Genomic DNA, 24,010 nt, shown 5'->3' with positions numbered 1-24,010 from the left:
AGAAAACTGGATGCGTGGCTGTTTATAGAGCATACAGGTCAGAATGACAGTATTCATTAAACCTAATATTAAACATGCTGCCGCTTGTCCTTAAAGGGATAGTTCACCCAAAAATGTCAAATGTTATTATTTACTCACTGAAATGTTGTTTCAAACCTTTATTAATTTCTTTATTGTGCAGAACACAAAATAAGATATTTTGAAGAATGTTGGTAATCAAACATTTGCTGGTCCCCATTGACTTCCAATGTAGAAAAAACATTTGCTGGTCCACAGTGACTAGTATCTGTCTGGTTTCCCACATTCTTCAAAATAACTTGATGATTTCATTTGTATAATGTGTAGCCAGGGTTTTATAATTATAGAGGTCCCAAATTTGAGGTAGTTGGAGGGTTTTTAAGACATTTGAAGGCCAAAAAATGGATAAGAAATAGCTTCAAAACCATGTCAGTTGGGAGTAGAGTTTTGTCAAAAAAAAATTCTTCTTTCTGTTTTTGTATATGTAAATGTCTTCCACCAGCGAGCCACCCTCCACCAGCGAGATGGCCCTGTACAACATTGTGGAGTTCCCTGATTACTCAGTTGGGATTGTGAGCAGCAAATGGCTTAATGATGACTCTTCCATAACTCTATGGCCACCTTATACTGACCCTGGTAAACACAAGGCAGCTTTGTTGATGCATGAAGTTCCTGGAGAGACTTGGAAAGCGCATGAAATCTGTGTTTTGGGCACAGCAGGTAGATTTTTTTTTTCTCCCATAATTGTAAATAACTTAAACTGAGCATTGCATGAAAGGTGTCAAGGAAAATGTGAATAGATGAAAGACCTATTGACATTTATTTGGTTTCTTACAGTGGATTATGAAAAGGCAAGATATAAAGCCAAAATGGCAGAAACAAGTTTAATTGTAGCCAGTGAACCTGAAGAACTAGATCGCAGTCAGCGGTCAAGACAGTAAGTGTTGTTCTATTGCTTTACTGTCTACTACATTTATGCAAATTAGGTTAAATATTAAACATAAATTATAGTACTGGTGCATTCTTAGTTATAAATGTTGTGGGCAAGATCCTGAAAGCAAACTATTACTATATCTAAAATAGTATGAGCCAGTTATTTAGTATTAGCCAGCTGTTTATGCGTGTTAAAATGCATTCTTGGATTGTTTCTCCTCATTTTGTGCAGACCTACAAAACGCTACATTGATTTCGAGCCTGACCCTGCTCCACTGAAACGGCAGAGACAGCCACAAACGGTCACAGCTGCAGTCGTACACCAGCCACCAGTTCCACCACCACCCATGGGTTTGCCACCTTCTGGTCATAACTCTCTGGTTACTCTGTCTCCAAGCCACCTTCCACCAGCGAGTCGCCTTCCACCAGCAAGTCACTTTCAACCAGCGAGCCACCTTCAACCAGTGAGTCAACTTTCACCAGCGAGTCGCCTTCCACCAGCGAGTCGCCTTCCACCAGCGAGTCGCCTTCCACCAGCGAGTCGCCTTCCACCAGCGAGTCGCCTTCCACCAGCGAGCCACCTTCAACCAGCGAGCCACCTTCAACCAGTGAGTCAACTTTCACCAGCGAGTCGCCTTCCACCAGCGAGTCGCCTTCCACCAGCAAGTCACTTTCAACCAGCGAGCCACCTTCAACCAGTGAGTCAACTTTCACCTGAGAGCCACCTTCCACCTGCAAGCCGTCCATCACTTGCAGCCTTCCCCCTTCCTGTGAGGCACTCTCTATCAGCAGGTATGTTTAGTAGACTGTAAAAAGGCTTACTCCTCTCTAGCCTTGGAAGCAAAAGTATTTTTTTACTCTTTGTGGCTACATCTTGTAATGATGGTTATTCATTGAGAATTGGTTCTTGAAAGAAAAACCCAATGTTAGTATCCATTTCTTTCTTATTAGGCTAGGCCTTGCATTACCTAATAATATTAGGATTTTGTCTGTAATGTATTGTCTGTGGATTTTATTGTTTCATTAGTAGATGCACAGATTACAACTTTCTAGGCCGATTTTGATTTCCGGTTTTTCATTCAGTTTGACCTGCCGATACCAATTTTAGCCGATTCTGATTTCATTTTTTCTAACCAATTTACAGCACACACAAATATTTATTTTCTATCTTTTCTTTAATAGAACATTTTGCATAGAACATAGAAAATTTTTTGAACAAATAATCGCTATAATGCGTACTTTTTCCCAAACTGAATGATTAAAAATGCGTAAATCTTCTATAAATATTTTTTATTATTCATTTTATTTTCTGACATACTCCAGTTTTTGTTAAAATACACTACACATGTTTATTATTACTTTATAATTTGTGTATTTTCCTTCCTGTTAGACTGCCTATCTAGGAACCATCGGTGGGTGTAATGTCCAAGTTGCAGCTAGGAGAATACTGACAACATTGATTGGCCATTCTTTAGCCACTCAATTGAACTGGAATGGCTCAAACGAAAAGAGACCATTTCAGAACCTGAGGCTAAGGAGGGTTGTAACAGGTAAGCTAGCATGTGGTATTAGAAATGGCATATATTATTAACTTCCCACACACGGTGTTGTTTCATGCCTATTTGCTTTTCAGAGGCTGTAAGAAAAGGTCCCTTTCAGCCAAGTCCTCCTGATTCTGAAATTGAGAGTGAAATAAAGGTGTGGCTGCGGAATTCAAGAGACAGAGCGGGTGGACGAAAGGAGCGCTACCACCATCTGCTGACTGGTCAAGAGACCTCGGGGGAAGAGTGACCTTTGCTGAAAATGTTTAAAGTCCGCGTGAACCGGAAGTTGCAAACGACTTTTCTCCAGTGCTGTGACGTATTTCCCAGTGAAACGGAATATTGAACAGAGGGCAGGGTTTTACTCTAGCGCTCCTCCTCTCCATCTCTCGCTCATTACAGACTAACGGTTTGAGGGGAGTGGTTAAGCGTTTCCCAAACCAAGCCGTCAAACCTACGTCATCAGAGAAGGGACGCCATTCCAGACCAGAAGTAACTTTTCAGACTTTGATTAAAAAACTTTGATTTTCTGTGTTTTAACTTGCACGGATTAATTGTTCACCATAAGACTAGTAATATGCGCTAACAAAGTAAATAGGGACAATTTTGATTTCAGTTGGACTTTAATGTGCTAATTATTCATTGGCAAAGCTCAAAGTAATAATTTGGTATTTTTTATTTTTATGTTTATTTGAATTAATTTGATATTTGTATAGAGAATTTTTAGTCCCTTTCAGAGTGTTAAATTAGCTTTATTAAAGGATTAGTTCACCTCAAAATGAACATTTCCTATAATTCTCTCACCCCAATGCCATCCAAGATGTTCATGTCTTTCTTTCTTCAGTGGAAAAGAAATTAAGTTTAATTTTGAGGAAAACATTTCAGGATTTTTCTCCACACAATTGGCTTCAATGGCAACCAGAATGTTGAAGTTCAAATCAATGCCGCTTCAAAGGGCTCTGCACGATCCCAGCTGAGAAATGGGGTCTTATCTGGTGAAACGGTCAGTCATTTTCAAAAAAAAATTAAATAATATATATATATATATATATATACTTTTTAACCACAATTGTTCGTCTTGTGCTGGTCTGCGATGCACCACGTATTACGTCATCACGTTGAAAAGGTCACGAAAAAAAAGAAGAAAATAATAATAAATTAAAACAAAGATATCGGACGATTTTGAAGTTGGAAGAGAAAATGAGATGGAATTTTTCGCCCTTCCCTACCTTTTTGAACCGGAGTACACAGACAAATAACTTAGAAAGATGACGTGACTTGTGACCTTTCCAACGTGATGACATAATACGTGGTGCATCGCAGACCAGCACAAGACGAACAATTGTGGTTAAAAAGTATATTATTAATTTTTTTTTGTTGAAAATGACTGACCGTTTCGCCAGATAAGACGCCATTTCTCAGCTGGGATCGTGCAGAGCCCCCTTTGAAGCACTTCAGAGCCCTTTAAAATGGCATTGATTTGAACTTCAACATTCTGGTTGTCGTTGAAGCCAATTGTGTGGAGAAAATCCTGAAATGTTTTCCTCAAAAAGCTTAATTTCTGTTCCACTGAAGAAAGAAAGACATGAACATCTTGGATGGCATTGGGGTGAGAGAATTATCAGGAAATGTTCATTTTGAGGTGAACTAATCCTTTAACCTGTATTAACCTGAATTGAATGTTTTATATGTTTTAATTAATAAATACATTAATTTGAAATCCCTTTGACTACTGTACATTTTTGACAATAAAGACATTAGTTAAGTGGTTAACTGCATCCATTTCAGATGTATAGAATAATTGTTTTTAGTAGTAGCTGGAAAGTATTTATAGTGAAACAGATTTATTGTTGTAGATTAATAGTGCGGGCCTGGTGTGGGCTTAGTGAGGGCTTCCTGGGGGCTAAGTGAGGGCTGCCCGTGCAGGGCCAGCGCTAAGGGGCCAACGTTTTGCCAATGAGCAAATTCTCATGGGCCCTGCGCTGGCAGCCCGCTGGGGGCCCTTAGGCTAGCCCTAAGTGGGCCCGTAAAGGGCCAGTGCAGGCTTGTTTGCAGGTTACCTGTAGCAGAAGAGCCCCTTCTCAACATTATTAACTCGTCTCTTACTCTGAGTCATGTCCAAAGACCCTTCAAGCTGGCCGTTATTAAGCCTCTAATTAAGAAACCACAAATAGATCCAAATATATTGGCAAATTACAGACCCATTTCAAATCTTCCATTTATGTCTAAAATACTTGTAAAAGTTGTCTGCTCAATTGTACTCCTTCTTGACAGGAACAAAATTCAGTCAGCATTCAGGCCGCATCATAGCACTGTTCTCATTAAAATGACAAATTACTTCTAGCTTCTGACCAAGGCTTCATCGTCAATATCAGTAAATTATGGGGTGACGCAAGGGTCTGTTTTAGGCCTCTGCTATTTTCAATATATATGCTGCTGTGATGGATTTTTAATAGATAAGATAGCAAACTATCTTTTAAACTAACCATGATTCTAACAATTCTAACATATAAACCTTACTTTCCCTTTTAGGTCTAACAATTCTAACACAATGTACTAAGATGTTCTGTTCTTTGGCTAAATTAATGTTTCCCCTTTGGCAAAAACTTGTGACTTTGGTTGTGTGAGTGTAAAAATAACAAGGCAAGGCAAGGCAAGGCAAGTTTATTTATATAGCACATTTCATACACAATGGCAATTCAAAGTGCTTTACATAGAAGAAATTAAAATAATAAAAAGAAATAAGAATAATTAAAACAGTTTAGAAAAATAAAAAATAAAATACAGTACAAACAGTCGGACGAACATTGGCACAGTGCTCATTCAGTAAATGCATAGTTAAACAGATGTGTTTTGAGTCTGGATTTGAATGTGACTACAGTAGGAGCACATCTGATCTCCTCTGGAAGCTGGTTCCAGCTGCGGCTGGCATAATAGCTAAAAGCAGACTCGCCATGCTTAGAGTGAACCCTTGGTATTTCAAGCTGATATGATCCTAATGATCTGAGTGATCTGTTGGGTTTATATTCAGTGAGCATATCTGCAATGTATTGAGGTCCTAGGCCATTGAATGATTTATATACCAGTAATAATACTTTAAAATCAATCCTAAGTTTAACTGGGAGCCAGTGTAAAGACCTGAGGACTGGTGTGATATGTTCATATTTTCTGGTTCTGCTCAGAATCCTGGCGGCAGCGTTCTGTATGAGCTGCAACTGTCTGATGGTCTTTTTGGGAAGGCCAGTGAGGAGTCCATTACAATAATCCACCCTGCTGGTGATGAAAGCATGCACAAGTTTCTCTAAGTCTTGTCTGGAAACAAAGCATCTAATTCTTGCAATATTTTTCAGATGATAGTATGCTGATTTAGTTATTGCTTTGACATGACTACTGAAACTAAGCTCTGACTCTAGTGTCACTCCAAGATTCCTGACTTGATTTTTGGTTGTTTGACCCCTAGAGTGAAGGTATGCGTTCACCTTGAGAACTTCATCTTTGTTTCCAAACGCAATGACTTCAGTTTTGTCTTTGTTTAACTGAAGAAAGTTTTGACACATCCAACTGTTGACTTCATCAATGCATTGGCACAGGGAGTCAATGGGGCTATAATCGTTGGGCGATAGGGCTAAGTAGAGCTGTGTGTCGTCTGCATAGCTGTGGTAAGCAATTTGGTTATTTCTCATTATTTGGCTCATTGGGAGCATATACAGGTTGAACAGGAGTGGCGCAAGAATTGAGCCTTGAGGGACTCCGCATGTCATGGATGTCCACTCAGACTTATGGTCTCCTATACTCACATAATAACCTCTCCCATCTAAGTATGACCTGAACCATTTTAGGACTATCCCAGAAAGCCCCACCCAGTTTTCCAGCCTGTCCAGAAGTATGTTGTGATCGACAGTGTCAAATGCAGCACTGAGGTCGAGTAGTACCAGCACTGATAATTTGCCTGAGTCAGTATTTAAGCGAATATCGTTTATTATCTTTATGAGCGCTGTCTCTGTGCTGTGGTGCGGTCGGAAACCAGATTGAAAATTGTCAAAGTATCCATTCGAGCATAAGAATTTGTTCAGCTGATTGAAGACAACTTTTTCAATGATCTTACCTATGAAAGGAAGATTTGAGATTGGTCTATAGTTGCTTAATATGGTCTTATCCAGATTGCTCTTTTTCAGGAGGGGCTTGACAACTGCAGTTTTTAGGGAGTTTGGAAAACTCCCAGAGAGAAGTGAAGCATTTACCACTTCTAGAAGATCTGCTTCTAAACTGTTTAACACACTTTTGAAAAAAGATGTGGGAAGTGTGTCAAGAGCGCAGGTTGATGTTTTAAGGTGCTGTACGGTTTCTTCCAAAATTTTGCCATCAATTTCTTTGAAATCAGACATAGTAACTACTTTCTCAGGTGGTTTGATCTGTCTGACCCCAGCGCAATTAAAGGATGTGCTGATCACCTTTCTGATATTATTGATTTTGTCAGAGAAGAAGGAAGCAAACTCACTGCACTTGCTGTCTGAGAGCATTTCACTGGGAATCTGGCTTGGGGGGTTTGTCAGTCTCTCTACAGTAGCAAAAAGAGTGCGTGTGTTGTTTAAATTACTGTTTATAATATTTGAGAAGAAAGTCTGTCTAGCTTTGCCTAGTTCCATATTGAAAGCATGAAGGCTGTCTTTGTAGATGTTATAATGGACTACAAGTTTTGTCTTCCGCCACATGCGCTCTGCTTTTCTGCATTGTCTTTTCATATTTTGCACTGCTGTTGAGTTTCTCCAAGGTGCCTTTTGTCTGCCACTCTTCTTCCTGACTTTCACAGGAGCAATATCATCAATTACACCTTTAACTTTTGAGTTAAAAGAATCAAGGAGAAAATCAACAGAGTCAGCAGATATGCTTGGTGTTAAAGATATAGCCTTCATAAATAGTACACTAGTGTTCTCATTTAAGCATCTCTTCTTGACAGACACAGATCTGGCTTCAGTGGCAGGAGAGATCAATATATCAAAGAAAATACAGAAATGATCAGACAGTGCTACATCCTTAATAACAATCGATGAAATGTTTAGACCCTTACTGATAAGTAAATCTAAAGTGTGTCCACGATTGTGTGTGGGTCCATGTACATGCTGAGTCAGATCAAAAGTTTTTAAAACAGTTTTGATTTCTTTTGCCATATTATTTTCTGCATTATCTATATGGATGTTAAAATCTCCAGCAATGGCAAAACAGTCAAACTCTGAGGTAATTGTTGATAACAGTTCTGTAAAGTCCTCAGCAAAGGCTGGAGAGTATTTTGGAGGCCTGTAAATAATGAAAAGTAAAATGCGTGGAGCACCTTTTAACACAATACCCAGATATTCGAAAGACAAGTAATTCCCAAATGATATTTGCTTACATTGATAGATATCTTTAAAAAGAGCAGCTAGACCCCCACCTCTCTTAACAGCTCTGCAGACACTCATAAAAGTAAAGTTAGGAGGGGCTGTTTCATTGAGGATTGTTGCACTGCAGCTGGCTTCTAGCCAGGTTTCATTTAGAAGCATAAAATCCAGGTTGTTTGTGGTTATTAAGTCGTTGACTAGAAGTGATTTATTTTTAAGTGAGCGAATGTTTAAAAGAGCTAACTTAACAGACTTACTTTTCCCCACAGCAATATTAGTTTGACGTGTAATAGGCACCAGATTAGTTGGGTTTGCTGTACGGCTATTGAAGGCCTTAGACTTTCTATCATGTAATAGAACAGCAATAGAGAAAGATACAGGCACACTGGGTTCCCGCTTGTTTTGTAAACATTTGAGAAAGTTACTGTTATCAAAACGGGGACCCGACACATATCACTGAGAGCTTTGAGCAGTTGTTTTTGGTTCACCTCGAGCAGAAGGAGGAGGGTGTGGGCCCTGGCGTTGTGGCAGAGGCCGAAGAGCTCTCACAGGAGGAGGGGGAGGGCGAGCTGGGCCCGCAGGCTTTGGTGGTAGTGGTGCCTGTCTTTTTTTAGTTGGTATCTGGGGGCTTGCAGCAAAAGAGTGGGATAGTCTGGTTCCAGCATGCACCAGTTCTTCCATTCTCTGTGAGAAGCACAGTAGTGGCGTTGCAGGGGAGAGGGAGAGAGTGTCTGGTGAAAGGGGCTGTTGCTCTGGTGTTATAGGAGGCTGTAATATGCTGTCCTGGCTTCCCTGGCTGTTTTCCAGGAAGTCGTCCTTGGGTGCTGAATCTTCAAGCAGTTCTGATATGGCTATCTGTGGTGAGCTCTGTGTGCAGGGCTCAGCTGAGATTGTGTCCGTGAGCAGAGGTTGTTGTGGCGGAGTGGTGTTATCATGTCCATTTTGCTGCTGAAGTGAAGTCCCGTGGTCATTCATACTGTGTCCAGGTGTGTGTGTATGGGATGATTATAGTCTCATTATGATTAATACATGCACACACAATTATCCATGTACTAGATACATTTTGTGAATGTATTTTACTAACCACAAACAAATGCCATTTAATTTGAATCTGTGGAATTCGGGATTGAATGAGTGTGCAGCAATTAGTACAAATACAGCCACGTTTGCGAATAAACATGTTCTGTTATCCATTAATAAATCAAAAATCGCTCATTCAAAAATGAATCCGTGCATTTGTGGATCAGAAGACACGCGTGCATTAATTGACATCTTGTTCGAATCGATCGTGTTCGGTTCATTTGGATTTTGAGACTTCCTTTTCGCAGTTTACAGCATTCCACCCACCCACACACACACACACAACTAACGAACATGCAGTGCTATTCATTAACGTGAACACGATTCGTAAATGCGTGTCACTATACAATGAAACAAATGCTTTTCAACCGGTGTATGTAGAATTAAGAATTGCATACATGGGCATCAATTTGTACAAATAAAGTCATGTTTGTGAGTATAAATGTTCTACTTTGTATTAACGTGTGACCATTTCCGCGTGCAAAAAGGAATCCGTGGATTTCTGGACCAGGCGACACGCCTGCATTTATTGATTCCTTGTTCGAGTCGATCCTGTTCGGTTCATTTGGATTTTGAGACTTACTTTCCGCAGTTTTCAGCACTGAAGATCCACACGCAACTGAAAGGCAAGGCAAGCAGCTACCACTAGATGGCAGTCGCAGAATTACCGAGCTGGGCTGCCCTAGTTTGACAACCGGTGGGTGACAATGGACATTGTTCGCATTCTCCCGAAAAAAAATTAAAACATGGATAATACCATTTTAAACCAACAAGCTGGTTGGGTAAGTAACAAATTTTAACTACATAACTGGATGACAAATCTAACCAGAACATGACTAGAATGCTGGGTTTCCCGTTAGTCAAGTAACGTTAGCCTACGCAAATTCCGTCATCACCAGCATCGTAGTTTAATCTTAATGAAGTTAATGTTAACTCCGTTCTATACATTTTTACATGTACCGTATGTAAAACATGGTTTATTTTAATCATTCATAATTTTTCCATGTTTCTTTATTCCATTTCTCTTTAGGAATTACTACATGACCACATTCTGGAGAGATTACTTGCACGGGTTACACATGCTCTTCAGCAACCTCAAATTGACATTGATTATTTGGATTTTGTATGTAGGCAGGAAGTAGTATTTCTTGATGCTGTGGCACAGCATGTTCATCTGTCTCAGGATGTGACAGAAAGATTAACTGAACTCCATAATGCAATCCAGATTCACAGACACACTCAAATTTCACAATCAGTTGTTCAGGTGGAAAGACAAAGTTCAAGTAGGCGTCCAAGGATTGTGGTGCCTACAGATCACATTGCCTATCTTCTGGAGATTGGACTCCCTGTTACAACGATTTCAAATTTGCTGGGTGTTTCCCGGGCTACACTCTTTAGGAGGATGGCCGAAAACAATCTATCAGTTAGGGGACTGTACAGTACCTGCACTGATGCAGAACTTGATGGACTTGTTTCCCAAGTCAAAGAAAGAATGCCACATGCAGGCTACAGATTGGTTAAAGGGACACTTAAGGCGCAAGGTCATCATCTGCAGTGGAACAGAGTAAAAGCATCAATGCACCGTGTGGATAGTCTTGGGATTCTCTCAAGAATGAATCAGTTGGGATGTGTAATCAGAAGAACATACTCAGTGCCATGCCCAAAGTACTTAGTACATATAGACACAAACCATAAACTCATCAGGTAACTTGAGAATGTATTAAACAATAAATGTACTATGCTCTACAATAGACTGTTTTAATATTTCCAACATTATTCAAGAGTTTACAGTTCAAAAGCATTGCATTTTTCTACAGGTACAATTTAGTGATCTTTGCTGGGATCGATGGTTTTTCACGCAAGGTGAGCACACATTTTTATCTAAAAGTACAGTATATACTGGATATGTGTGCTTAAAATGCTTGTCTTTTGTATAGATAATGTACCTGGGAGCTGCAGACAACAACCGATCTGACACAACCCTAGCTTTCTTCAGTCAGGCTGTTGAGGAATTTGGATACCCACTGAAGTAAAACTATAAAAAAAATTATCATTTTTTATTGCGTACTGTAAAAAAAAAAAAAAAAAACTCCCTATAGACTAACAAGTTAAAAAACAATGTACAATTAATACATTTGACATAATTGCATTTTATAAATATTCATTTGATGATATATTGACAAAAAATGTTGGTTCTTCATTATGTATGTTATATTCTTGTTTAGAGTGCGAGCTGATCAGGGAGGAGAGAATGTTGGCGTGGCTCGTCTGATGTTTTCTGTACGTGGGACAGAGAGTAACTGCTTTATAGCAGGCAAAAGTGTGCACAATCAGAGGCAAGATAGATTCATCTAAGATTGTTTAAATGTCTTTTACTACTTAAAATACTTGTAATGTAATTCTTTTTTGAAATTTGTCTTTTTAATATTAAGAGTAGAGAGACTCTGGCGTGATCTCTGGATGGGAGTCACCAGCGTGTTCTACCAAATCTTGCACACACTAGAGGAACAGGACATGCTGGATTTGAGCAGCACTCTTCACCTGTTTTGCTGCCATTATGTATTTTTGCCCCGACTGCAAGCAAACCTCAATGTGTTTCGTGAGGGATGGGACAACCACCCATTGAGGACAGAGCAAAACCTCTCACCAAACCAACTGTGGGTGGTTGGTCAGATGGAAAATCCCATTGACAACCCAGAGGTACTGAAGCAGTTATACAAAGAAAATATCATTTTACAGGGATAGGTTACACAGAAATTTAAATGTAGTCATTTACTCACCCTCAAGTTGTTCCAAACCTGTACAAGTTTTTCTTTTGTTGAACCAAAAAGAAGATATTTTAAAGAATTTTTGTAACCACACAGTTGATGGCACCCTTTGACTTTCATAATAGGAAGGAAATACTATACTAAGAAACTCATACAGGTTTGGAACAACTGAACAACTTGAGGGTAAGTAAATGACAATTTTAATTTTTGGTTGAACTATGCCTTTAATCCAAATATTACAGACCAAGTTGATTTTCAAGATGATTGTAACACTGTAATTGAATTAACCAATATTAGTCTTTCGTAATAAAACAGTGAATCTTTCCCTGTTGTTTTATTTCAGGAGATGAACATTCCTTACATTGACTGGGAGGAAAGTGGGTATATTGTGGATCAACACACTGTGGTGAATGTTCCCCGGTTCGACAGCCCTCTAACTCCTGAACAAGTGGAGATGCTGAGAGAACATATTAATCCTCTACAACCCTCTGCGTCCAATGGCATGGACATTTATTTGAATACAGTTCAATATGTTGAGAATTTGCTAGCTGAAAATTAGATAGTGTTGCATGTTTTTAAAAGAAATGCTTTTAAGGTGATTTTTCTAAACATTCTATTTTTTTTACCCTAAGATGTAATTTAATCAATTCAAATAAACAACTGAGTTTTTGGATAAGATTTTTATTGACCATATCACATTGAACATTAAGTCTATCTCATTAAACTACAAAATGTAAAACACAAAAATGGGTGAACGGCCCAAATTAAACATTATTATATTATTTTAACATTGCCATATTTAATAGACAAGCAACATTATCAAAAAAAAGATTTAAGAAATTTATAAACATCTACACAAGGCCAAAACCACTGTCCACAGACTGCAGACATACCATCATGTCAGCTGTGAGAGCTGAGAGGGAGGTATAGTGATCTGGCAGGCGAATGCGCTCTTGACAAGTGTATGCCTTTGGTAAATGGTTTGGTCCACTGGACTGAACTACTTCCAGCGTGAGGGTGCGTGGCACTACTTCCCATCCAACCCAGAATTTGAGAAGTTTCCTCAGGTTGCTGGGTGATGCTAAGACAAAAAAGAGATAGAAATAAGTTATTGTTTAATGGTCACATATAACAGGAAAAAATAATATTTTATTTATTAGACAAAAATTTACCATGTTCAACAAAGGTTCTCAAAAGGCCTGTAACGAGATTAAGTTTCTCAGGCTGTATGTCGTCAGCATCGCTGTCGTCGCTGTCTTCTGTATGATGTGGTTGGGGCCACTGGATGGCTTGCAGGATCATCTGTAATTCCAAAAAATATGAATTCAGTGTTCAAGTCATGCTACCAAAGTCCAAAACAAATATTTTTTTTAAGTGAATTTATAATTCTGCACATTTTGACAATTTACCTCAGGTGTGATTTCAGCTTCACTTTCTCTTGGGAACAGCAGGGGTAACACATCTGGTCTACAGCTGATAAGTGGCCAGACTCCAGTGTCCTTCAACCCCTTTTTTAATTGTTTTAGCTGAGCACCGACTCGGCCAAGGACCTGTAAATTAAGATAATAATAACCAGTATTATACAAATAATAATATAATATAAAAAACAATCATAAGTAGTATGAATATGTATAATAAACTAGAAGATTCTTTGATGAAGTTTGTTAACTTTGTAGTTTTGTTGAGGACAAAAAAGGAGGACACAGAATATATTACAGCATGAGTGAGAAGCTGTTGGAAGAGCAGCATCTTGTTGCTCCTCTTGTTTGGCACTGCAAAGTAAAACTCCAAACAAAGGTTGGATACTTGTGAAGTCTCATCCTCAGTCCATTCATCTTTCAGCAGCTATAAAATACAAGCATTATTTAGTGCACAGAATTAGCAGCTATTTTTTAGATGTCTGCATTTCATCAGAAACCACAAAACACTGTTGAAAGACCAGGTTAATTTTCTTTACTCACTAGACGAATCGTCTCCCTTTGTTCAATGTCTGGGCAGTCCTCTAAACAGAGATTTGTGGTAGCTGTGTCCTTTGTGCCCCCTGTCAAAGAATGAACTATTGCCAGGCTTAGGCCTGACAAAGCAGGACCTTGATTGATTAACGAGTGGCCAATCATTCTTCCAGCCATCACAAAAAGTTCACTCTCAACAAGTACAGCTGATGCAGAGGGCAAAAGGTGGTCTATTTCCCCCTCAAACAGAGTGGTCTCTGCTGCATTTCCTGATAAGAATACATTGCAATTAGAAAATTACTCACCATAACAAGCTTGAAAATATATATTTTTTTTTTTCAAAACTTAAATTTTATTTTGAGATTTTTTACAGCAACCCTTTAAAATAAGGTTTCATTTGTAAACATTAGTTGATGTATTAACTAAAATGAAATACCCATGAGCTATACATTTCTTACAATATTTATTAATCTTTTTAATGTTAGTAGTGATGGGGATGAGACCGCCTATGCCGAGTCCGAGTCAAGACCGAGTCTTTGAAGGAACAAGTCCGAGTCGAGTCCGAGAAAGCAGAAATCGGTCTCGAGACCGGACTCGAGTACTACATCAGTATAGTTAGTACAACTTTTGATTTTAATAATGTATTAGTAAATGTTGGAATTAACTGAACTAATGTTAACTAAAGAAACGTTATTGTAAGGTGTTACCAGTTTTAAAGCTGGATTGAGAAACATAGATTGCTAGATAATGTTGTGTCTGATTCATATAGCAATGCTAGATACATCTTGATTCGTATTAAAGGTAAATTAGATTTTCTGTTTACTAGACATTGTTCAGGCCCTTAGACAGTTCAGGCCATCAACAACAACAAAAAATACAGCTTGCCAAAAAACATAACTCTCTATGAGGACCCTAAAATGGCTGTTAAATAAATGTACTTCTTCACTTAACTTGATGTATAGTCCTGTAAATTTGCTAAATTATGTGAAAACTGCATTAGCAATATTTCATACCATAGTTCAGTTTAAATCCATGCTTTAATTTAGCAATTGCTGTTGACAGGATATGTCTAGTCACTCCAATGCCAATTGCAGCGTCTCCTACAAAACACCAAATATTCAAAGAAGAATTAGTGTTCCATTAATAAATAATAATCATAGATTAAGTTTTACTGGTTTATGCAGACTTATTCCCTACAGTACAGGTTCAGCATCATGTATCAATGCTATTGCTATCAATTATTATAAAATTAAATCTTATATTTTTATCATATCTGTGTTAGAGATGTAAATTGTTTATTTGACTAATATGTTTTAGAAACATCATCATCAACTTGATACCTTGAATGTGACAGTTAAATGGAGCAGCCCACTGGTTCTTTTCACGTTGTTGTTTGTAAAATGAAATGAGGGACCTGTCCCGTTCCTCATCAGTATCCCTGGAATCCAGTGTCAGAAAAAGGGTTGGCTGCCTTTTACCTCCTTCACGCAAATGCTCAAAGAAGAGCTGTACAGCCTCCTGAGGGTTCTCCACTGTTTTCCATTCTAAAAAAAAAGAAAGAAAATAATTAGAACCATTAAAAATAATTTATCAAACTAAATAGACAATGACTTATAGTTGGATAAGTAGTTGGATAATTATAGTTGGAGCCCATGAGATATTGCATATCATATGTAGTCAAGCCATACATTCATCCTATTTTTGAGTATGTGCCCCTATAAAGAACAAGAGTCATAAAATGTATACAGGTTTTAGTCAAAATAAAGTTAAAGTTTTATGTAAGATCAAGTTCCATTTGATTCGAATTGTATGAGCGTAGTAGCATTGAGATGACCTCAATCTGTAATAGTCTCAGAACTTTTCATTTTATGCATTTTTAAACATTTTTACATTTAATTTACAACAGTGTTGCAAATGCATACAACAATTTTCACTTATGTACATCATAAAATACCATTCAATAAAATGTAATTATTAATTACCTCACAAATGTATGACCATAACTGTAGACATTCACAATTGTATAATTCACCTTCTGTTGCTGGTCCTGAAATACGGGATAAATGACCTCCAGACGATGGCCCTGGCTGCTCCATGTCATCTTCAAAAACACTTGTACTGAATGATCTTAGACCAAAGGAAAATACAAAACATTTAACTTACAAATAACACTGATGCAGTTGTAAAGAATTTAATGTTTATGTTGTTGTGCTCTGCACAATCCTACTCCATCCATCTCACAAGCATTTAGAACTATGGGTCATAGAAGCCTTCATAACAACTGAATTCATGCCTTTTATTGTTTGTAATGTCAAGTATAGCCTAACATAGTATACATATTGACCTGGGGCCTGTACCATGATGCTAGTTGAACAAACTACCGAACAGCCAATCGCATGCTGGGAAAGAGTGAAACTGCGATTCATTTCTCGCAAGAGAAGCAGCGCGATTCACACATTAAATAAAATAATTAAAATATTAAGAATTTGAACACATTTACACAGCAAGAAGAAAACAGCTGTCTATAAGAGGATGACTAAAAGTAAAAGTCTCGCTACTGTATATCAGTGCAAGTAAAATTTGTGAAGTTAGTTTATACAGTTGATAAAGGTATAGAGAGAACTGAACATGTAGTCATTTTATAGCTTCATCTATTGATTCTAAAGCGTATTTATATGACCTTTATATATGTATTAATTTAAACTCTGCATAATAATAATATATGAACAAAAATTGTACCTGATTGATTAACGGTATAATAATTACTTAAATAATATTTAAACGATACAAATGTATTATTCTAAATTTGCATTACTATAAGCCACAGGATTTTGTCTTTAAAAATCAATTGCTGTGTAGTGACCTTTAGTTTGGAGCAGAAACAGGTGGAGTGACTTTATCGCATCAGATGTGTCACTTTGCCCACAGCTGATTGGTCAAACTTCTGTCTGAGACCTCAAATCCAGAACATAACCTGCCCATGAGCAGGTTAGCCATGCAGCGTAAGATACCATGGCGACAAACTCCTATTAAAGCCAAGCTACTTTCATACTAGTACCTAAAACCCAGGGTTGGTGGACACTAAACTGAAACACAGCTGGCTAGCCACCTAAACCGGCTTCATGGTATAAGCCCCTGGTTTCACAGACAGAATTTAGATTAAGCCAGGATTAGGCCTTAGTTCAATTAGGACATTTAAGTAGCTTTTATAAAAATGCCTTAGAAAAAAACACATTACTTGACATATTTAAAGTATGGCACTGACATATTTTAAATGGATAGTTCACTTTAAAATTAAAATTCTGTCATCATTTACTCACCCTCAAGTTTTTTCTTACTATGGAAGTCAATGGCTCCAGTTAACTGTTTGTTTACCGAGATTCTTCAAAATATCTTCCTTTGTGTTCAGCAGAAGAAAGAAATTCATACAGGTTTGAAACAACATGAGGATGAGTAAATAATGACAGAATTTTCATTTTAAAGTGAACTATCCCTTTAAGATACGCTTTTAGTTAAAACAGTTGTCTTTAAGTCTGGGACCACCTTAAGCCTTGTCTGTGAAACCACGGTCTTGACTGCATAAATCCTTATAATAAGATTTTAGTGCCAAGCAAATATCAAAGTTAATTTTAAAAACACAACTTATACCTCTCAGCACATAAACTGCCATGATAAGGTAATACAGACAATGGCAACTCCTTTTGGCATATAGGGCACATCTGTAATGACAAGAAAATGTATACAAATTGTAAAAGTTAGCAGGAAAGTAAGTCTTGTTTTAAATGCAATCAAATTTGAGAAATAAGCATTACCGCAAGGCTGTCTTCGGAAACATCTCTGGCACCTGCAGCAATATTTGTGACCTCCTCCTCTAAGTTGTCATTACCATCCTCCACAATGACAAGATCAATCTTCTCCTGTCATTTCAAAATTATATTAACCTCTGTTACATTAGTTACATTTAGTTAAAGTTATTAGTTAAAGTTATTGTCATTGGTGTGAACATGTTTCACAATATGTACACATACAGTCATTGTGGATCGAATATATTTATTTAAATAAAAACCAAATTGTGTGTAACGTAAATAAAAAACGTATTTTGCTGCTGTGACAATATGGCTATACAAAACTCACAATTGGTGCAGATGTGTAAAAAACTCACATTGGAATTTAGTTTGCACTCCTCGGCATGCAAAGCCAACATTTGCAGTGGCATGGTGGTGTTGCAGGTGACACAGGGCACCTTTGGCATCTTTGCAAATTCTGCTGAATTGTAGGGAAGAGGCTGAGTGTCCATCTCCTCCTGAAGGGGCACCAAAAAAAGGACATTTTTTCCACAGTTCGAGACAGACCGAATTTGCCGACCAGAGTAACCCTCTGTGTCCATGGAGATGAGAGTCATTCTTCTCTGGCCACTTCCTCCTGCAACAGAATTTGTATTTAATGAATGGATCCAAATTGATAGATGATCATTAGTTAACTGAGCTCTTCAAACTTCTAAATCCCCATATTTACCAGTTGCTTTATAAAACATCCACCGTCCCTGTAGTGGTTGAAGTTTGGGGAACTCTTCCTCCATAATTGTTACTATCTATAAATAGATCATTCATTCAAAAGTTAAACATAAGATTTCAAATTTACACCAGGTAATAGAACAAATGTCAACATTCCATATAGCTTTTTGAATACTAAAAGCATTCAAATATACCAAATAATCAGACATATAACCACTTACATCCATATGTTTGCAGTCCTCTCAATTGTCACTACCCTTTTCCCCAACCCTGCCTGTGCCAGTTCCAGCTCTACTGTAGGCTTCGGGGTTAGGGTTGTTGGCGATGGCAGAACACAGACTGTGAGGTCTGTGCACTTGATAGGCACCGTCTTTGGAATGCGACCTTTGCCTCTCTTTGCGTCGGTTTTTGCACTAAACATATTTGGAAACTGTCTAAGAAAATGCAAGTTAATAACAGCATTCAAAAGTATGAAGTTGCATTCAGTTCAGAGAATGAGTAATATTACATTATAATTAAAATATGATACAAAACTTTGTCAAAAATGTACAAAACAAACCATTAAATAATGTGTTAATATAATAATTCTACCTCTTTAAAGCCTGGTTGACTCTGGCAGATGCATCAGTGCTGGTAGAGAGAGTAATAGAGGGGGTAATAGAGGGAATAATAGAGGGGGTAATAGAGGGAGTAATAGAGGGGGTAATAGAGGGAGTAAAGGTGTTGCTAGAGGCACGTTGAGGAGGCCTGACAGGTGCAGAAACATTGTTTTGAGTGTGGCCCGCGGACAACTCCCTGGAGATGGCTGTGACAAGGGCCTGAGCCATACTCTCTACAGTGTTCTATATAAAAAATATAATTAACAAGTTAACACAAAAATATGCCCCGATGCACTTCAGTAAACAATTAACCTGAGTCAAGTTTAAAAACATGTTAAGGTCCAAAATTGTTATGTTAGTTATTGTCAAATCACTTTTCTTCTCCTGCTCTTACTACACACAGGCCTATTTTCTTTCATCGAATGTGTCGAAAAATTTGCCTTATAAAATTCTTCATAAATTTAAATTAGGCTGCAGTTCTCTACTACTATGTTAGTAGCTACTGCTACCATCAATGAAAAAAAAGAAATGAAAAAACACTGAACGTTATTAAAATACTTACAGCAGTTGAAGTCGCTGGCACAGGTTGTCCCGCCATGATGTTAAGTCAGTGTGTCCTACAATCTATAATCGATTTAAAAAATGGCTCTGTCCAAAACTAGATTCGACCATAGACAGTATTAGAAGGGGATTCGACCCCGATCGGGGGTGGGGGGTTGGTGATTGCGTAAGCCACGTGACTACACTTATATTTAACGTGTAAATAAAGCAATCGATAAAGACAAACGATAATTCAGTACACAATTAGCTTGATGCAAATTAAAACTTATTTTAATATAAACGTTATTATTATCATTATTTTTTAACTAGATAAATTTGAAGACTACAAGCTCGGTAATTCTGCGACTGCCATCTAGTGGTAGCTGCTTGCCTTGCCTTTCAGTTGCGTGTGGATCTTCAGTGCTGAAAACTGCGGAAAGTAAGTCTCAAAATCCAAATGAACCGAACAGGATCGACTCGAACAAGGAATCAATAAATGCAGGCGTGTCGCCTGGTCCAGAAATCCACGGATTCCTTTTTGCACGCGGAAATGGTCACACGTTAATACAAAGTAGAACATTTATACTCACAAACATGACTTTATTTGTACAAATTGATGCCCATGTATGCAATTCTTAATTCTACATACACCGGTTGAAAAGCATTTGTTTCATTGTATAGTGACACGCATTTACGAATCGTGTTCACGTTAATGAATAGCACTGCATGTTCGTTAGTTGTGTGTGTGTGTGTGGGTGGGTGGAATGCTGTAAACTGCGAAAAGGAAGTCTCAAAATCCAAATGAACCGAACACGATCGATTCGAACAAGATGTCAATTAATGCACGCGTGTCTTCTGATCCACAAATGCACGGATTCATTTTTGAATGAGCGATTTTTGATTTATTAATGGATAACAGAACATGTTTATTCGCAAACGTGGCTGTATTTGTACTAATTGCTGCACACTCATTCAATCCCGAATTCCACAGATTCAAATTAAATGGCATTTGTTTGTGGTTAGTAAAATACATTCACAAAATGTATCTAGTACATGGATAATTGTGTGTGCATGTATTAATCATAATGAGACTATAATCATCCCATATGTGTGTGCCGTTCAGATTGAGTGGATTGGCACAAACCGCAGAAGGATGATTTAGGGAGAAGTAGATATTGTCCTTTAACACTCTTGAACCAAGTTTGTTTGGGTGATGGCCATCCCGATGAAACAGTTGTCGTTGACTCCAGAAAAGATTGAAATTGTCAATGAAGTTCACTGCTTTTATATTGCAGGTTTTTTGCAGCCATGTATTTAGCCCAAGCAACCGTGAAAACCTGTTTGTTCCTCTTGCTGGTAGTGGTCCACTGATGAATGTTTGAACTTTCAGTCTTTTAAGTGTTTCAAAAAGTTTATTGAAATCCTTCTTAAGGAGTTCTGACTGCTCTTTATGAATATCATTCTTCCCCACATGTATGATGAGTCGATTAGCAGTCTTATGTTTCATCAGAATGTTCTGAAGTTCCCTGTTTATATCAGAAGTTGTTGCTTGTGGAAGGCAGCATGTAGTTGTATCCCTGCTGCTAATGTTTCTGATTATGGAGTCCCCCACTATCAGAGTCCTGGGCTCGGCTGTGCTCTGAGCTGAGTGCCGCTGTCTGCTCGACCTTGAGCGCCAGTTAGCATCAGTGTTAGCTACTGGCCTATTCAGTCTGTGTTCGATCACATTCATCACATTTGTGGATTCCTCATTTACATTCATTAGTACTTCAAATCTGTTCTCAAGATGTATAGGCAGTGGTAGCAGACCAGTGTTTGCAATCCTAGTCAGAGCTGTATCTGGGGTAGAGGATGCTACTGCGGTAATATGTGATGCTCGTGACAATCTGATGTCTCGAGTGCCTTTGGGTTTAGCTCCCTGTTTGTGCCATCGATTAGTAAGTCGATCGGCTTGTTTCTCTACCTGTCGAGGAGTACTAGTTTCATGGGACTCACCGGTATGCTGAGGGTGTCCATGACGAAGCTCTGTTGTGTGCTCCGTCTGGTTTGGTGGTCCCGTAAGTAACTTTGTTTCTAGAACTGCAATCCTTTGTAAAAGTCTGTGGCAGTTGGTGCAGCAAGTAGATTCCAGAAGAGGCATTTTCTCTCTTATCCTTGTAGGCAGTTGTGTTTTCCTTTCCCGGTATGTAAGCTGGTCGGGTAAAAGAATTCTCAGTTTTTGTAGTAATCCAAACTTTGTCGTATGAGCACTGTGCTGATTTGCTGAAGTTAAAATTAGGTGATAAAAGGAAATAAAATAAAGGAAATAAAATATAGAAAAAATAGGAGATAAAATGTAAAAGCGATAGAGCAAAACGCGGAGCAGTAAGCAAGAGCGTCCGAACAGTAGCTGAGCAGGAAGTAAGTCCTCAGACTTACTTAACAAGGGAAATTAAACTAGACAGATGTATAAATTTGAAACCTTGTGATTATGAAGTAATCATTAAAACAGAGTTTGGTTCTACCTAGTAACAAGAGGATTTGCATGTGAAGAACCAATCAAATTGTAGGGAAATTATGTAATGTATCATGTCATTTTCACCCATTCTCCTTTTCTATAAAAACTGTTGTATTCGTGTTTACTGGTGGGATTCTCTCTGAAATTTGTCTGAGATCCTCCGGCCCTGCTTCTTCTTGGGAGAGATTCTCGGAGAACTTCTCGGGAAGATCTCCCGGCCGTGATTAAAGCATTTGGAGGACATTTGCTGAAGTCTGTCTGTTTATTATTGCTGCGCAGCAAGTTAGTTAGGGGAACAAGCTAGGGTAAGGAACTCGAAGCCAGTTGTCGACTGTAGACGCAGGAGCTAGAGTATAAATATTACAATTGTCGATTGTAGATGCACCAGATATATTTATTAAGTGTCGACTGTAGACGCTTGGGTGTCGACTGGAGACGCCCCAGGTAAATTTATTTATTAAGTGTCAACTGTAGGCCCGTGGGAACTCAGTTGTAGCCGGAAAAAGTGCGCGTGATTTTTTTTTTTCCCCAAACCACTTCAGCGGAAATCCCGCCCTGCAGCTGATTCTAAGGTTTTCATTGGTCATGTCAATCGTCACTGTAACCTAAACCAATTAAATCAGCTGCAGGGCGGGATTTCCGCTGAAGTGGTTTGGGGGGAAAAATCGCGCACATAGTGCAGGTGGGAGGAGCGTCGTGTTCCGGCTACTACTGAGTTCCCACGGGACTTCAGCGCGAGACTACAGCTAGCCGTCTAAAACACTATTTAGGTGAGTTTAAACAATGGCTAAGTTGCTAAACGCATCTTGTTGTCATGTAAGGGCCCTGTTCATGTTGGACAGACATTTTAATTGCATTTTGTGTCTGTTAAGAGGCACAAAGACACTTCAACAAACTGCCGTTTTAGCTGAATGGGAGCTCTGGGCATTAACTGTAACAGCTCCGCGTTGCAAGCACCGATCCGGTTCGTTTTTTTTTCTATAGAAAGTACTCACAAAGGTAAAACGATCAAGATTAACTTAAAAATTCACCGGAGTTCTCCTTTAAGGTGATTTTGATTATTTGCTGGTTCTCAAAGGTTCATTGTTTGTAATATGTTTGCCATTCTGTGATCTGCTCTTTCTTTCTTTCTTTCTTTACTTTCATTATACTATTCATATATGTATTCTTGTTAAATGTAGTTGTATGTTTATAGTTTCATTTATTAAAAACCCATTACACGCTTGATTGTCTCTGTATGCTGCTCATAGAACAAAGCCTCTTAAAGGGTTAGTTCACCCAAAAATGAAAATTCTGTCAGTAATTACTCACCCTCATGTTGTTCCAACCCCGTAAGACCTTCGTTCATCTTCGGAACACAAATTAAGATATTTTTGATTAAATCTGAGAGCTGGCTCACTCCTCCATAGGCTTCTAAGACACTATAACTTGCTGGCCCAGAAAATGCATTAAAGAGATCGTTAATATAGTCCAAGTGACTACAGTGGCTCAATCTTAAGTTTATAAAGCGACGAGAATACTTTTTATGCGCAAAAAACAAACAAAAATAACGACTTTATTCCACTATTCATTTCCTTCTCTCTGGGCCTCGAGTTTTTTCACGTAGTGTAACTGCGTAGCGCTTCTGTGTTGCACGTCACACGCATCACACACATGATCAGCGTCGGCCAATAGTGAGCCTACGTGTGAGGCGGGGCGGTTCAGCGCAAAGAGCGGTTCAGCACAATTGCGCCACTAACCAGGAAAAAATTGTTTAAAGTCAGTGGCGCGTTGCGCATGTTATTCATATGCTATTTTAAGGGTGCATGCTTGGCCATAATCAGCGTGTGCACAACGCGCACTTTGATTCTCTCATCTACACAGAAGCAGCAGTTTTCATTTTTGCAAATCATACATTATTACGATAGATAGATAGATAGATAGATAGATAGATAGATAGATAGATAGATAGATAGATAGATAGATAGATAGATAGATAGATAGATAGATAGATAGATAGACAATTTATTATAAAAGCATACATCTAGCTTACACATTTACCCAAATTATTATACGCCTGTGTAACCGAAGTTAATTTGGGTGGGTTTCTCCATCCCCAATGTCCCTGACGAGAACGTCGGTCTCTTCGGCTGTGAACCGCTCCTGGCGCGCGCCTGGCAAATCCGCCGTTATAATAGGAATCCGCTTTAGAAC

At 38.5% G+C, this 24,010-nt stretch overlaps 2 protein-coding genes and 1 long non-coding RNA gene across 5 annotated transcripts; 2 read left to right on the top strand and 1 right to left on the bottom strand.

Moving 5' to 3' along the window:
- The first annotated feature begins 526 nt into the window (after positions 1-526).
- LOC309508600 lies at positions 527-4,530 on the top strand. The gene is made up of 3 exons (XR_014209592.1): positions 527-1,743; positions 2,342-2,501; positions 2,585-4,530. It is a non-coding gene; the product is annotated as an uncharacterized lncRNA (long non-coding RNA).
- Positions 4,531-8,852: 4,322 nt separating this feature from the next.
- Positions 8,853-12,399, top strand: LOC309507260 (uncharacterized protein). Of its 3 annotated transcripts, none has more exons than XM_082181405.1 (8): positions 8,853-9,729; positions 9,978-10,651; positions 10,765-10,810; positions 10,885-10,976; positions 11,173-11,283; positions 11,380-11,647; positions 11,841-11,898; positions 12,059-12,331. In XM_082181405.1, exons 1-8 carry the CDS (start codon positions 9,694-9,696, stop codon positions 12,079-12,081), a joined length of 1,308 nt encoding a protein of 435 aa, XP_082037531.1. In that variant the 5' UTR covers positions 8,853-9,693; the 3' UTR covers positions 12,082-12,331. The 3 variants fall into 3 exon arrangements, with proteins under 3 accessions (XP_082037531.1, XP_082037532.1, XP_082037530.1); XM_082181406.1 differs by having other exon boundaries at positions 11,812-11,898; XM_082181404.1 differs by lacking the exon at positions 11,841-11,898 and having other exon boundaries at positions 12,059-12,399.
- Positions 12,400-12,405: 6 nt separating this feature from the next.
- On the bottom strand, positions 12,406-18,416 carry LOC309507259 (uncharacterized protein). Its single transcript, XM_082181403.1, has 13 exons — positions 18,403-18,416; positions 18,183-18,258; positions 17,830-18,089; positions 17,480-17,584; positions 17,316-17,386; positions 15,700-15,794; positions 15,008-15,211; positions 14,681-14,767; positions 13,677-13,936; positions 13,432-13,560; positions 13,125-13,265; positions 12,888-13,017; positions 12,406-12,796 (listed from the first exon to the last, which is right to left on the bottom strand). Exons 1-13 carry the CDS (start codon positions 18,406-18,408, stop codon positions 12,567-12,569), a joined length of 1,794 nt encoding a protein of 597 aa, XP_082037529.1. The 5' UTR covers positions 18,409-18,416; the 3' UTR covers positions 12,406-12,566.
- Between the last annotated feature and the right edge of the window lie 5,594 nt (positions 18,417-24,010).

This window comes from Leuciscus leuciscus (assembly GCF_965113295.1).
Source record: "Leuciscus leuciscus genome assembly, chromosome: 10".
Classification (NCBI taxonomy): Eukaryota; Metazoa; Chordata; class Actinopteri; order Cypriniformes; family Leuciscidae; genus Leuciscus; species Leuciscus leuciscus.
The sequence above is the reverse complement of the archived record's forward strand: the minus strand, read 5'-3'. Positions and strand labels throughout refer to the sequence as shown.

Bases quoted from the DNA above. Each gene is read 5' to 3' on its own strand.
- LOC309507260 (XM_082181404.1), top strand. From the start codon at position 9,694: ATGGATAATACCATTTTAAACCAACAAGCTGGTTGG. The intron at 10,652-10,764 runs GTAACTTGAGAA...ATTTTTCTACAG, and splicing joins ACAAACCATAAACTCATCAG to GTACAATTTAGTGATCTTTG. The intron at 11,648-12,058 runs GTACTGAAGCAG...GTTTTATTTCAG, and splicing joins ATCCCATTGACAACCCAGAG to GAGATGAACATTCCTTACAT.
- LOC309507259 (XM_082181403.1), bottom strand. The intron at 18,090-18,182 runs GTAAATATGGGG...ATTCTGTTGCAG, and splicing joins GATGTTTTATAAAGCAACTG to GAGGAAGTGGCCAGAGAAGA. The intron at 13,018-13,124 runs GTAAATTGTCAA...TTGGAATTACAG, and splicing joins AAGCTGAAATCACACCTGAG to ATGATCCTGCAAGCCATCCA.